Source organism: Hemitrygon akajei, chromosome 19, assembly GCF_048418815.1.
Source record: "Hemitrygon akajei chromosome 19, sHemAka1.3, whole genome shotgun sequence".
NCBI classification, from domain to species: Eukaryota; Metazoa; Chordata; class Chondrichthyes; order Myliobatiformes; family Dasyatidae; genus Hemitrygon; species Hemitrygon akajei.
In genome coordinates this window covers 20,626,126-20,641,399 of record NC_133142.1, presented here as the reverse complement: position 1 = coordinate 20,641,399, position 15,274 = coordinate 20,626,126, and the positions used below count along the sequence as shown (strand labels likewise).

The 15,274-nt window shown below is 40.0% G+C and overlaps 2 protein-coding genes across 6 annotated transcripts in view; one reads left to right on the top strand and one right to left on the bottom strand.

The window, feature by feature from the left end:
• Positions 1-15,274, bottom strand: part of cacna2d3a (calcium channel, voltage-dependent, alpha 2/delta subunit 3a) — a 782,368-nt gene that overhangs the window by 707,885 nt on the left and 59,209 nt on the right. The gene's annotated exons all lie outside the window — the stretch shown is intronic.
• LOC140741806 (uncharacterized) lies at positions 10,262-14,820 on the top strand. The gene is made up of 2 exons (XM_073072210.1): positions 10,262-10,520; positions 10,802-14,820. Exon 2 carries the CDS (start codon positions 10,969-10,971, stop codon positions 14,110-14,112), a length of 3,144 nt encoding a protein of 1,047 aa, XP_072928311.1. The 5' UTR covers positions 10,262-10,520; positions 10,802-10,968; the 3' UTR covers positions 14,113-14,820.

Here is a 15,274-nt window from a genome sequence, read left to right as displayed (position 1 = left end):
TCAATATTTATTGCTTATTTATTTATTTACTATTTTTCTCAGCTCAGTGACAAACTCTGAGGCACAGGTATAGCCAAGCACACTCATTTCTCAAATCTTAGGGACTTTCAGACTGTTCTACTGGTGTTTAATGTTGTGGCTTTCTGGAGAATTACATAAATATATAGGCCTAATTGTTTAATGCTATTGTGTAGTGACTTTGGAATGATACCAGTTGTAGATATTTCAATCGAGACGGTGTATACCCAGTTCATGCTCCATAGACTTTCAATTTCCTCTTTTGATTCAGCAAATTTCTGGGTGTTTTTCTGTATATTGTGTGTGCTTGGAATGGCTATATCTATTAAATAAGTTATTCCTGCTGGTTTAATCTGTAATACTGCATCCGGCCGGTTATTATGGATCATCCTATCTGTAACAAGGGATCAGTCGTAATATAATTTGTGGGACTCTGACTCTAAAACCAGATCAGGCTTGTATTTATAGTAAGGTATGGTATATTTTACGAGTCTGTATTTTAAAGCAAAATTTTGCTGAATGATGTTTGCCACTTGATTGTACCAGTGTAAGTAAACAGGTTGAGTTAAACTGCTGCAGGATCCTGTAATGTGTTGAATTGTCTCTGGTTTCTCTTGCTATTTTTTGAATTTATCAGCCTGAATTTGTTGGTCTTTTATTATGTATTTTTGATCATTATTGTGTCAACCATCTGGTCCTGCACTGACACAAGGAACCCCTCTTTTTCTGGGGAGAGGTCTCCAACTCTGAGGCAGGCATTGGGCGCTTCCTTGTCAACATCTAGCTTGCTCAGATTGTGGAGATGTCTTCGATGGAGGATGCCATGTTCTTCCGTTGGTTAACCTTTTCTTCTGTAGTGATAATTTCTTCATTTTTCTGGGTTGTGCTTCCATTTAAGTTCAGTGGTGTGTACTTTTTATCAGAACTGCATATGCTTGCAAGGAGTGCTGAATCCTGTTTTTGTCGATGGAAATATATCCTTGGATGTTTTATCTGACTGCTGTGTAAATTTTTTATGTCTGTTATTCATCTTCCTCCTTCTGTCCTTGGTAGTGTTAATCTAAGTGTTTTTGAGTGTACACAGTGTTTTCTAAAATTTGTCATATCAATTCTTATTTTTCTTTGTAAATTTTCCAGATCTGTTTGGACCAAGATACAATGCCAAAAGAATGTTAATATGGGTATAGTGAAAGTGTTTATTGCCTTTGTTATATTTTTTACTACTGAGCTGAGTTTGGCAGATTCTCTTAATCTTTGAAGTAAAACTTTCAACAGAATTTACCTTTATCACATTATGATCTATTTTCTTTGCTTGAGATCACAGATACTAAAATGTTTCATATTTATCCATCGGCTGTATTGTATCTTGCTGCTCTACTTTATCTTCTACTAGCTCTATTGCACCTTGCATAGTGTTTAATGTTTTGCACTTATCTAGTCCAAAGTTCATGTTTATATCTTGAGAAAATAGCTCTACAATTTGAATAAATTGCTTTGGTTTTACTGATGAAGGAGCACATAATTTCAAATTGTCTATGTACAGAAAGTGTGTTAAGGTATAATTCATTTGGTTGTTTCTGATTTGATACCCTAATTTTGTCCAATCAGTAAATTAGAGAGCAAGTTTAACGCTAGACAAAAACACAATGGGCTTAGAGAGTTACCCTGGAAAAAGTCTCAATTTACTTTGATCATGGTGGTTGTTTTTTCTTGGTTGTTAATAGAAAGGATGATTATAGTACATTAATGCTTCATCAGATATTGTAGGAATTCCTCAAGTATTGGGTGTACTTTATATATATTTAGAATTTCTACTTACCATGAGTGTGGGACAGAATCAAAAGCTTTTTGCTAATCAATATAACAAAATGAAAGATTTATGCTTTTCACCAGACTTGATTTAGAATTACAGAATCTGTTTTTTTCCGGTGACATCATCGTCGAGAATGGCAGCTTAAGTCACTAGCTCCTCCAGAAAAATGCGTATTAAGCCCCATTAACCCATCAAATATAATATTTTTCAAAAAATATTTGAACTGAAAAGAGGAGCAAGACTGGGGAGAAGAAATGGAAATAAAAAAAGCGACACTGTGGAGCCTGCGTCCGAGAGGAGTGCAGTGAGCGGTGCTCCTACCCGACCGCGTGCTAGCGAGGCGGCTGCTGGCCCTCGTTCAGACGAAGCGGCGAATATCTTCAAAATCCTGAAAGAGATAATGGAGGTCCAGAAAGATATGAAGCAGCAGCTCTGTGATATTAAGGCAGAGCTCGCCAGCGTTAATCAAAAAATAGCGGTGGCAGAGACTCGCATTGAGAAGGTGGAAGATTGCGTTCAAAACGCGGAACGGATACTGAGCAAGACAATAAAAATAATACATCACCAAGAAGGTAAACTGCTTGACCTGGAGGGAATATCATGGCGGAAAAATATCAGAATCTACAACATTCCCGAAGGAGCGGAGGGCTCGTCAATGACAGAGTTTGTCGGAAAGTTACTGCGGGACGCGTTGGAGCTTTCCCCGGCTATGAAGCTGGAAGTCGAAAGAGCCCACTGCGCGTTAGTCCCAAAACCTACCCAGGATAGAAAGCCACGCTCAATAATAATTAAATTCCTTCGGTACAGCACCAAGTCGGAGATTCTACGAAGGGCCTGGGGTAAGAAGAGAGTGTTTTTAGAGGATAAATTAATATATTTCGACCACAATATCCCCCCCCCCCCGCGGTCCTCCAGAAATGCAAAGAATACTCCGAAGTAAAGCAGGTATTAAAGCAAAATAAGATTCGATTTCAAACTCCGTACCCTGCTAAACTTCGAGTGTTTTATGACAACAAGACGTGGTTGTACCAGACAGTGGAAGAGGCGACTACAGACATGAAGGCCAGAGGGTTGCCCGTCAGCCTGACCAAAACAAATGAAAGCCTGGCTGAGGAATTGTCCCGCTTGGCTTGGGAAATAGTGCAAGATACGAGAAGGCAGGAGACAGGAGGAGGCCGAGAGAAACATATCAGGAAGAGACTGGGAGTTTCCCAAAGACAGTCCTCACCCCCTTCAGAAGAGCCATAAGGTTTGGCTAACTTTAAAAATGTTGAGAAGCTAAACAGAAGCAAAAGTACACGGTGATATACCTATCTCGAGAAATACTTATTATAATGTGGATTTTATATTACTTAGTGGTTATTCTTTATTCACTCACTTACTCCTTTTTCCCCACCAAAATGAGTATATATATATGTGTGTGCATATATGTGTATGCGTGTATTGTGTGTGTATATATATATGTATGTGTGTATGTATGTGTATATATATATATATGTGTGTGTGTGTGTGTGTGTGTGTGTGTGTGTGTGTGTGTGTGTATTTATATATAGGAGGAGTACACAGGGAAATCTTTTCTGTGTAATGGATTTGTTCACTGACTTTTATGAATACTGCAATGGGGGCCCTCAATTCACAAGTAGGAGGGGTTATCCCCCACAGCTAGACATTTCCTCTAGCTCAACGCAGGGTCATTTACTAGAGACCTCAGCCTTGGAATCACACATTTGTTGCCATTTTTGTTATTATTTGAGTTTCTTGGTTCTTATTTGTTCAGGAAGTAGATCGATTAAGTTTTATTCTAATTTCAATGATACATTGACAGATAAATACAGATGGCTAAGGACAAGGTAAAATTCATTTCTTTTAATGTAAATGGGCTATTAAATCCAATCAAACGTAGGAGAATTTTATCCAAAATGAAAGAAGAACAAGCCCATGTAGTATATTTACAGGAAACTCATTTAAGTGATAATGAGCATAAAAAACTAAAGAGAATGGGCTTCACTAATCTGTTTTTCTCCTCATATATATCAGGACATAGGAGAGGAGTTGCTATTCTTATCTGAAGTAAGCTAAATTTTGAAAAAATATTAGAAATGGGAAATAAAGAAGGCTGATATATTCTGGTAAGGGGGGAATATAGATGGCAATTCAGTTACTCTATTGAATATATACGCACCCCCGGGAAGTGATATTGGTTTCTTTCAGAAAATTACTGATATTAGGGTAACGGAAACAGAAGGTCTCCTGATATGTGGGGGAGACTTAAATTTACAATTACAACCAAACTTAGACTCTTCCAATAGAAAAACCTATGAAACAAAATCTTTACATAAGAAAGTTAATACACTTTTTGAGGATGTTGGTTTAATTGATATATGGAGGGACCTTTTCCCTGACAGAAGGGATTACACTCATTATTCTGCTCCACAGTCTGTATATACAAGAATAGACTATTTCATAACATTTGGAAAAGACAAAAACAAAATAAACACCTGTGGAATTGGAACAATAGATGTAAGTGACCATGCACCTATATATTTATCTGTTGATTTTGACCTACAACCAAAGAATGCTATTTGGAAACTAAATTCAAGTCTATTCAATGATCCGTACTTTAAGGAACAAATTAAAAAAGAAATTGGTCTCTACTTAGAATTTAATGATAATAGAGAGGTTTCACCTCCCATTTTATGGGATACTCTGAAGGCAGTCTTAAGAGGGAAAATTATAGCGATATCTTCATATAAGAAAAAAATAAGGAATAAAACATTAGAGGAATTACAAAATAGGCTGAAGGAACTAGAGAAAAAACACAAATTGAATTTGGCACAGGATACACTAGGGGAAATTAAAAGAATTAGGAATGAAATAAATAATTTGGCTACGCAAGAAATCAGGAAAAACTTAATGTTTCTGAAACAGAGACATTATGAAAGTGGATCGAAATCTATGAAAATACTGGCGTGGAAACTGAAAAAAAGATAGCAGAAAATACAATTCATAGAATTAGGGACCCAAGAATGAAAATGATAAAAAATAAGCTAAGTGAAATTCAAGAAGCTTTTAAAGTGTTTTACAAAATGCTATATTCCAAAGTTCCAGGGGGAAGCATAACCCAAATTGACACCTTCTTGAATTCTCTAGAGTTACCCACTTAAAGCGAAGAACAAAATAGAAGGATGACAGCTGACATAACTGAAGTTGAATTAAAAGCTGCAATTAGTAGGCTTAAATTAAGCAAGTCACCAGGATCAGATGGGTATACGGCAGAGTGGTACAAAGAATTTAAAAATGAGTTAATTCCTGTTTTACTCCCCACACTGAACTGGGCTCTAAAAAAGGCACAAATGCCACCCAGTTGGAAGGAAGCGATAATTTCAGCTATACCGAAAGAAGGCAAGGATAAAATGGAATGCAGGTCATTTAGACCAATATCCGTTCTTAATGTAGATTATAGGTTATTTACCTCCATCATGGCCAAACGATTAGAGGAGTTTCTACCCATACTGATACATAATGATCAGACAGGTTTTATACGACAATGCCAGACTCAAGACAATATACGAAGGACACTTCACATTATGGATCATATAAAAAAAATCGAAGCAATAGTGATAAGCGTGGACGCTGAAAAAGCATTTGATTCGGTTAATTGGAATTTTCTTTACAGAGTTTTACATAGATTTGGTTTCCAAGATACAATTATTAAAACTATACAGACACTATATGACAATCCTACTGCTAGAATTAAAATCAATGGATATTTATCATATAGTCTTACCCTAGAAAGGGGCACGAGACAGGGTTGTGCATGGTCACCGCTACTCTTCACGTTATATCTGGAACCATTAGCTCAATACATTAGACAAAATGAAGATATCAGGGGAATTACTATTAAAGGGACAGAGCATAAATTGGCTTGTTATGCCATTGACATTTTGATCTATCTAGGGCAACCAACATACTCTTTACCTAAATTGATGCAATCCTTTGAACAATATGATCAATTATCAGGATACAAGATCAACATAGATAAAACCCAATTACTTTCATATTACTACAGCCCACCATGAGCAATTGAAAGTCGATATCCCTGGGCATGGCACACAGAATCTTTCAAATATTTGGGCATCATTATGCCAAAAGATTTGGAAAAATTATCAGAATGTAATTATCAGCCTTTATATAAAAAAATTAAGGAAGATGTGGCAAGATGGAGCCTGATTCCTTTTTTCAGTCTCAGTTCAAGGATTGAGTCTATTAAAATGAATATACTGCCCAGACTGTTATATCTCTTTCAGACTTTACCAATAAGAGATTAATCAAAATCAATTCAATGAATGGAACAAGATGCTATCAAGGTATATTTGGCAGGGTAAAAGGCCTAGAGTTCGTCTCAAAACTTTGCAATTAGCAAAGGAAAAGGGAGAATGGGGCTTGCCTTCTCTTAGAGATTATTATTTTGCAGCACAGTTGAGAGCTGTGATATGTTGGTGCAACCCATCATATGACGCTCAATGGAAAAACATTGAGGAGCGGGTACTTCCCATCCCCATACAAACAATTTTGGCTGCTAACAACCTGCAAAGGTACATAAATACTATTGATAACCCATGGGTGAAATTGACTCTTAAAATATGGAAAACTACTATAAAAGAATATAATCTAGAGAGAGATATTGCAATTCTTAAATGGTGTGCATATGACTCTGATTTTACACCAGATAAATTGGATGCTAGATTTAAGGACTGGACAGCTAAAGGAACAACAGTTCTTTGCAACATAATGAAAGAAGGAACACTGTTCAGTTTTGAAATGCTTAAAGAGAAACACTTATTAGAAAAACAAGATTTTTATCGTATTTACAGATGTGACAATATGTTAATAAGATGCTTAAAAATGTAACCAAGGCAAATACATGCTTGATAGAGCTCTTTAGAACAGCACATAATTCAGATAATGGTAGTAGAATCATTTCAAGCATGTCTAAGGGGTTGTCAAATCTTAAAACACATTCGACTTCATACATTAAAACAAAATGGGAGAAGGAAGGAGGGATAATTATATCTGAGGAAGAGTGGACAACAATATGGAGATATCAATGGAAGTGTACCAATTCACAGAAATGGAGATAGTTTGGATGGAAAAACTTGATAAGATATTTTATTACACCCTCTCAGAAATCCCATTATGATAGTAACCTCCCTGTTTGCTGGAGAAATTGTGGAAATCAAAATGCAAATCATTATCATATTTTTTGGGACTTCCCTATTATCAAAAACTATTGGAGGGGGATACACAATGCCCTACAAGACATCTTTAAATGTGAAATACCCTTGGAGAGTAAGACCATATATTTTGGATATATACCTCAAGAATGGTTGAAAAGAGACTCTTACTAGGAAATGGTTATCACAGGAGAGCCTAACTTTAAATACATGGATGGAGATTACAATGGACATTTACAAAATGGAGAAGATAACAGCATCTGTTAATCATAAGCTGGAACAATTTGATTCATACTGGGAAAAATGGTTTAACTACATAATGCCTCATAAGCCTGATTTTATTCTCACAAATCAATGAATCTGTTGTAAAAAAAAGATAACTCCCTACTTGTACATAGTTCTTTCCTTTTGCTTGTGTTTTCTTTCCACTCTTTTCTGTAAGTGTATACCTCAGATAAATACTTTGTGGAGATTTTGTGATATATATGTACAATGTCTGAAATATATCTTATGGAAATGTTTGTTTGATGAACTTCAATAAAAAAAATTACAAAAAAAAAGAATTACAGAATCTATTATCAATTTTTCCTTCCATTCTTTCATACCTTTATGGCACCCTTTCTGCTCTTCAGTAAGTGTATTGAGGTTATCCAATTGAGTGGTGATTAGTGAGAGATGTGTGACATTACAATTTTACATATAGTTTGTAAACAAGTAACAGAATGATATCTTAATTGGTCACTTATGATTTCTCCTTTAGTTAAGAGATATGTTTTACCTTCTGTCAAAAATTTGGGCACATTTTCAGGATTTTTAGAAAATTATTGATGTGCATTAATAGGTACAGATGAAGGCAAGTAAACTTTTTATACCAATAATTATGAATATTATCACAACCAGTACTTTTGCAGTTGTGCGTATTTTTTATAACTGCTTTTAACATATCCATTGTAATTTCAGGTGTTTGCTTGTCTTCAATTGTGTGAGTGCATTCTTTTGGTTCTCTACCCTGTTGGTACGGTCTTTCATTGATTCTATTATGATTATTTGGTTTATTTAGTATGCCTGCAAAAAAATGAGTCTCCGGGTTGCATGTGGTGACATATGTACATTGATAATAAACTTACTTTGAACTTCTTTATTCTATTTGAACTTATTCTAGTCCTCTTGAAATGAATGCTAACATCACATTTGCCTTCCTCACCACAGACTCAACCAGAAAATTAACCTTAAGGGTATCCTGCACAAGGACCCCCAAGTCTATTTGCTCCTCAGTATTTTGTATTTTCTCTCTATTTAGAAAATAGTCAACCCCTTCAATTCTTCTACCAAAGCGCATGACCATGCACTTCCCAACACTGAACTTCATCTGCCATTTTTTTTGCCCATTCTCCTAATCTTTCTACATCCTTCTGCAGCCTCTCTACTTCCTCAAAACTACCTGACCCTACATCTATCTTCATATTGTCTGCAAACTTTGCAACAAAGCCATCAATTTCATCATCCAAATCAGTAAGGAGAATTGGTCCCAACACAGTCCCCTGTGGAACACCACTAGTCACCAGCAGCCTCCCAGAAAAAGTTCCCTTCATTTCTACTCTTTGCCTCCTGCCAATCAGATACTGGGCTTTAGCCATGCTAGAATCTTTCCTGTAATGCCATGGGCTTGTAGCTTGTTAAGCAGCCTCATTTGTGACACCTTATCCAAGACCTTCTGAAAATCCAAGTACACATCATCAACTGATTCTCCTTTGTCTATCCTGCTTGTTATTTCTTCAAAGAATTCTAACAAATTTGTCAGGCAAGATTTTCACTTGAAGAAACCATGCTGACTACGGCCTATTTTACAATGTGCTTCCAAGTACCGAGACCTAATCCTTAATCGATTCCAGTATCTTCCCAAGCACTAAGGTCAGACTAACTTGCCTATAGTTTCCTTTCTTCTGCCTCTCTCCCTTCTTGAAGAATGGAGTGACATTTGCAATTTTCCAGTATTCCGGAACCATTCCAGAATCTAGTGATTCTTTAATTACTAATTTAATTACTAATCTCTTCAGCCATCTTTTTCAGAACCCTGGGGTGTACACCATCCGGTCCAGGTGTCTTATCAACCTCCAGACCTTTCAGTTTCCCAAGAACCTTCTCTCTAGTTATGGTAACTTCACACACTTCATGACCCTGACCCTGCTAGCGTCTTGTACCATGAAGACTGAAGCAAAATAATTACTCAGTTCATCCACCATTTCCTTGTCCCCCATTACTAACTCTGGAGTATCATTTTCCAACAGTCCGATATCCATTCTCACCTCCCCTTTACACTTTATTTATCTGAAGAAACTTCTGATATCCTCTTTAATATTATTGGCTAGCTTACTTTCATATTCCATCTTTACTTTCTTAATGTCTTTCTTGTTCCCTCCTGTTGGTTTTTAAAAGCTTTCCAATCCTTTAACTTCCCACTAATTTTTGCTCTACTGTTTGCCCTCTCTAAGGCTTTTATGTTGGCTTTGACTTCTCTTGTTAACCACAGTTGTGTCATCTATCCTTTAGGATCCTTCTTCCTCTTTGGGATATATATATCCAGTGCTTTCTGAAATGCTTCCAGAAATTCCAGCCATCGCTGCTCTGCTGTCATCCCTGCTAGTGTTCTTTTCCGATCAATTCTGGCCAACTCCTCACTCATGCCTCTGAAATTCACTTTACACCACTGCAATGCTGATACATCTAATTTTAGCTTCTCCTTCTCAAATTTCAGGGTGAATTTGATCATATTGTGATCACTTGCCCCAATGGTTTCTTTTACCTTAAAGTCTCTAATCAATTCTAATTCATTGCACAACACCCAATCCAGAATAACTAGTCCCCTAGTGGGCTCAACCGTGAGCTGTTCTAAAAAGCCATCTCATTGACACTCTAGAAATTCCCCCTCCTGAATCCAGCACCAATTGATTTTCCTAATTTACCTGCATATTGAAGTTCCCCATGACTATTGTAACATTGCATGCATTTTCTATCTCTTGTTGTAACTTGTAGGCCACATCCTTACTAATGTTTGGGGGGGGGGGGGGTCTGAATACATCTCCCATCAGGATCTTTTTACCCTTGCAGTTCCTTAACTCTATCCACAGTGATTCAACACCTTCCAACCCTATGTCACCTCTTTTAGTGATTTTATTTAATTTTTTACCAACTGTGCTGCCTTTATGGCAGTTATTTAGTTTATAATATTTTCGCGTAGTAATTTGTTAGCATTTTTTAGTTAAAGTTAGGATTGTTTAAATCAATTGATTTGTCTGTAATACATCGCGGCTGCGATGACGTCACATCCGGGTTCGCCGCGTCTTGTGGGGAATTACCGGTTTGAGATTCACGCAAGGGCGGGGGTCACTCACATGTGCGACCATAACGCTGACTAGGGTCTCTCTATGCACCAAAGACACAGTGAAAGCAACGCTGTAAGTCATTAGATAATCGGTATTTGGAGTTAAAATGTTAACGCCGATTCTGTTAAAAGTAACGACGGTCGGTAAGGTTTACCTTTTCGTCAGTTAAAGAGTCGGGATAGTTTGTATTGAAGTGTATCTAAAGCAGCCAGTGGAGCAGCTAGATTCTGACTGTATGCTGCACTTTAATGTAATGTAGTTATTGTAGTTTTACCTTTGCAAGTATTCACAATGTAAATGTGATATTTAGAAGGGAACAAACACTGTACCAATCTTGTATTGTTTTTCAACAGTTTTCACCATGCGTTAATGTGAAGAGTGAACAGTAAATGGTTAATCTTACTGCGGTCTCGTTTGCATTGATTCTGGTTTATCTCGACGTTTACCTCGGCGTTACTTCACACCCGAGCGAGAACGTTACAGTGAAAAAGCGGCATTATCAGGTGTTTAAAGTGCAGCCATGTCAACCCGATCCAGCATCAAGTCGTTGTCAAAGTCATCGTCATCCTGCGACAGGGGCAGTAGGGCATCAAGTAAGGCCACCCAAGCAAGAGCGAAAGCAGAAGCCGCCAAGGTGCGAGCGCGCTTTGCCAAAGAAGAATTAGAAGTAAAGATGAAAGCGGCTGCCAGAGAAGCCGAAAACCAGAAGGAAAAGGCTGCCAGAGAAGCCGAAGCGGCTGCCAGAGAAGCCGAAAACCAGAAGGAAAAGGCCGCCAGAGAAGCCGAAGCGGCTGCCAGAGAAGCCGAAAACGAATTGGAAAGGAAAAGGGTAGAGGCACGGTTAGAAGCGCTGAAGCTAGAACGAGAAGCAGCAGCTGCCGAGGTGGAAGCAGAGTTAATAGAAGACGCCGAAGAAATGCATGATCCGAAGGACGGAAAATCTACCTCAGAAAAGATCGGATTGGAACGTACAAGGGACTATGTCCAATCTCAAATGGAATGGAAGACTCTTTCTTCCTCTCCTTACTTATTCGATAACGTCCCACTTCACGAGGAGTCTTGGAGAGGCCCGACGGCATCACGTCCATCCGAGGAAGATAATTTACCCTCGCAACTCCGCGATGAACCCAGGAATGCAAGGGCTCATGACAAGTACTTCTCGACACCGAACTTACCGGATTTGGGGAGAAGAGAGGCAAAGACTGAGTCCAGACCAGCAAATCCCATAACAGATGTACGCCCTCAGTCATGTACCTGTGGACATGTTCCCTCAGCCCGCACGCCACCTGCAGATGAATCCGCAGCACGGTATTTCGCACGACGGGATCTCGTCACTTCAGGACTATACCGGTTTGACGATAAACCCGAAAATTACCGTGCATGGTACTCCACTTTCACCAACGCTATCGACGGATTCCAGCTCAGAGCAACCCAGGAGTTGGATCTTATGGCAAAATGGCTGGGAAAAGAATCATGCGAACAGGTGAGACGCATGCGTTCAGTGTACATCAACAAACCCGAGCTAGCATTGAAGAAAGCATGGGAGAGACTTCAGGAGGGCTACGGAGCCCCCGAAATTATTGAGGCGGCGCTATGCCAACGTTTGGGAAATTTTCCTAAGGTGTCAGCCAAGGACCACACCAAGCTAAGAGAATTTGGAGATTTACTCTTGGAGATTCAAGGCGCCAAAGAAGATGGCCACTCAGCTGGTCTAGTATACCTAGACACTCCAACCGGGATTAGACAACTCGTGGACAAACTTCCATTTGGGCTGCAGGACAGGTGGTTGTCCGTTGCCTCAGATTACAAGGAAGAACACGAAGGTCAATTCCCTCCCTTCGAGTATTTCACCAGGTTCGTGTGCAAGGAGGCGAAGAAGCGAAACGATCCTAGCCTCATAGGTCCAGGAAGCAGTACAATTTACACCAAGCCAGATAAATCCACTTCGAATAATTCCAACATTACTAAACCAGTCTCAGCGCTTAAGACTGAAGTCCTTACAACTAACAACGACCCTAGCAAGAATTGTCCATTGCATAACAAACCCCACCCCCTCAAAAGATGCAGAACGTTTAGGGAAAAACCCCTCGAAGAGAAGAAGGCCCTCCTCGAGGAGAAAGGAATATGCTTTAGATGCTGTTCCTCGACCTCTCACTGTGCGAGAGAGTGTACGATCGCCGTGAAGTGCCTGGAATGTGATAGCACTAATCACGACTGGGCCATGCATCCTGGCCCGTCACCGCAAACCGACAACGCTCCTTCACCCCCACAACAGGACGGCGGGGAGGGAGAAGCTCACTCCAGGACAACTGTTGTCAGCTCGAGCTGTACGGAAGTTTGCGGTCAAGCTCAGGCAAGCCGTTCTTGTTCAAAGATCTGTCTCACTAAGGTGTACCCTAAGGGAGCCAAAGACAAGGCCATCAAAGCCTACGTAATTCTGGACGATCAGAGCAACCGCTCGCTAGTCAGTCCAAAGTTCTTTAACTTGTTCAACATTGAGAGTGAGCAGTTCCCATACTACCTTAGAACTTGCTCAGGCAACATGAAAACTTACGGAAGGAGGGCCGAAGGCTTCCAGATCGAGTCCCTGGATGGTAAAGTCCTCATCTGTCTCCCCCCACTCGTAGAGTGCGAGAAAATCTTGAATAACCGCACTGAGATCCCGACACCAAGTGCGGTGCTACACCAACCACATCTCCACCACATCGCCAAATACATCCCAGAGCTGGATCCAGAAGCAGAAATACTCCTGCTATTAGGGAGGGATGTTCTCCGGGTACACAAGGTTAGGCAGCAGGTCAATGGACCACACGACGCCCCCTTTGCCCAACGCCTGGATCTGGGCTGGGTGGTGATAGGAGAGGTGTGCCCTGGCAACGAACACAAATCAACGGCTAACACACTCAAGACCAATGTGCTAGAGAGTAGCCGCCATACGATTCTTCAACCCCGCACAAGTTCCATGTGCGTCCAGGAAGCACCACAAGGCTTTAACAAGCGCAAAGTAACTGACGAGACGCTCGGTCAGTCTGTCTTTGCTCAAAAGGAGCATGATAATAAACTCGCTCCATCGGCTCAAGATGCCACCATCTTAAAAACGGAGGACACCAAGGTCTTCAGAGACAAAGCAAATAGTGGGGTCGCCCCACTACCTTTCAGAGAACCACGCCAGTGCTTGCCAAACAACAAAGAGCAGGCAGTCAAGCGGTTCACGCCCTTGCAAAAAACCACGAAAAGGAGACCTGAGATGCAGCAAAGCATCCGATCGACCCACGAGGTACTGGGCACACCAATGGCAGAGGTCACAGCCATTATGAATGCACGACCACTCCTACCCGTGTCTTCTGACCCGGAAAACCCCTTCATACTGTCGCCATCAATGCTCCTTACGCAGAAGGCAGGAGCTGCCCCTCCACCAGGGGACTTCTCCGATAAGGACCTGTACACAAAGCAATGGAGAAGGGACCTTCAAGTTGGAGATTTAGTCCTGCTCAAGGACAAGCAAATCGCCGGCAACTGCTGGCCAATGGCCAGAATCACTGCCACATTCCCTAGTAGGGATGGACATGTCAGGGAAGTCGAGTTGAAAACTACTGACCAAGGCGATGGGAAAATTTACCAAAGGCCTGTTACAGAAGTCATTCTACTTCTACCTAACGACTGATTTAGAGACTGAAGTTCGTATTATGTTCATTGTGACCTTACGAAGGCCAAGCGGGGAGTGTGCTGCCTTTATGGCAGTTATTTAGTTTATAATATTTTCGCGTAGTAATTTGTTAGCATTTTTTAGTTAAAGTTAGGATTGTTTAAATCAATTGATTTGTCTGTAATACATCGCGGCTGCGATGACGTCACATCCGGGTTCGCCGCGTCTTGTGGGGAATTACCGGTTTGAGATTCACGCAAGGGCGGGGGTCACTCACATGTGCGACCATAACGCTGACTAGGGTCTCTCTATGCACCAAAGACACAGTGAAAGCAACGCTGTAAGTCATTAGATAATCGGTATTTGGAGTTAAAATGTTAACGCCGATTCTGTTAAAAGTAACGACGGTCGGTAAGGTTTACCTTTTCGTCAGTTAAAGAGTCGGGATAGTTTGTATTGAAGTGTATCTAAAGCAGCCAATGGAGCAGCTAGATTCTGACTGTATGCTGCACTTTAATGTAATGTAGTTATTGTAGTTTTACCTTTGCAAGTATTCACAATGTAAATGTGATATTTAGAAGGGAACAAACACTGTACCAATCTTGTATTGTTTTTCAACAGTTTTCACCATGCGTTAATGTGAAGAGTGAACAGTAAATGGTTAATCTTACTGCGGTCTCGTTTGCATTGATTCTGGTTTATCTCGACGTTTACCTCGGCGTTACTTCACACCCGAGCGAGAACGTTACACCAACAGAGCAACACCAAACCCTCTGCCTTCCTGCTGGTCCTTTCAATACAATGTGTATCCTTCAACATTAAGCTCCCAGCAGTTATCATCTTCCACCCATGATTCAGTGACGCCTCCATCATCATTCTTGCATATCTGCAACAGCACTACAAGTTCATCTACCTTATTCCATATTCTGCACACATCTGAATATAACACCTTCAGTCCTGCATTCACACTTTTTGATTTTGTTCGCCTTTTACAATATAGGTTATCAAGTGCAGGGGTTTGGCCAGCTTTTTGTCCCTTTAATTTCTTCAGGTTTTTTTTTCCCTTAGTTGTCTTGATCTACTTCATGATTCTTATCATCACTGGGCACTTTAGTTTCATACTATTACTGCACACTCAACTTCTCTGTTTCTGTTAAATTTATGGCTCATATCCAGAGGA

Coding starts and splice junctions, on each gene's coding strand:
- LOC140741806 (XM_073072210.1), top strand. CDS start 10,969: ATGTCAACCCGATCCAGCATCAAGTCGTTGTCAAAGTCATCGTCATCC.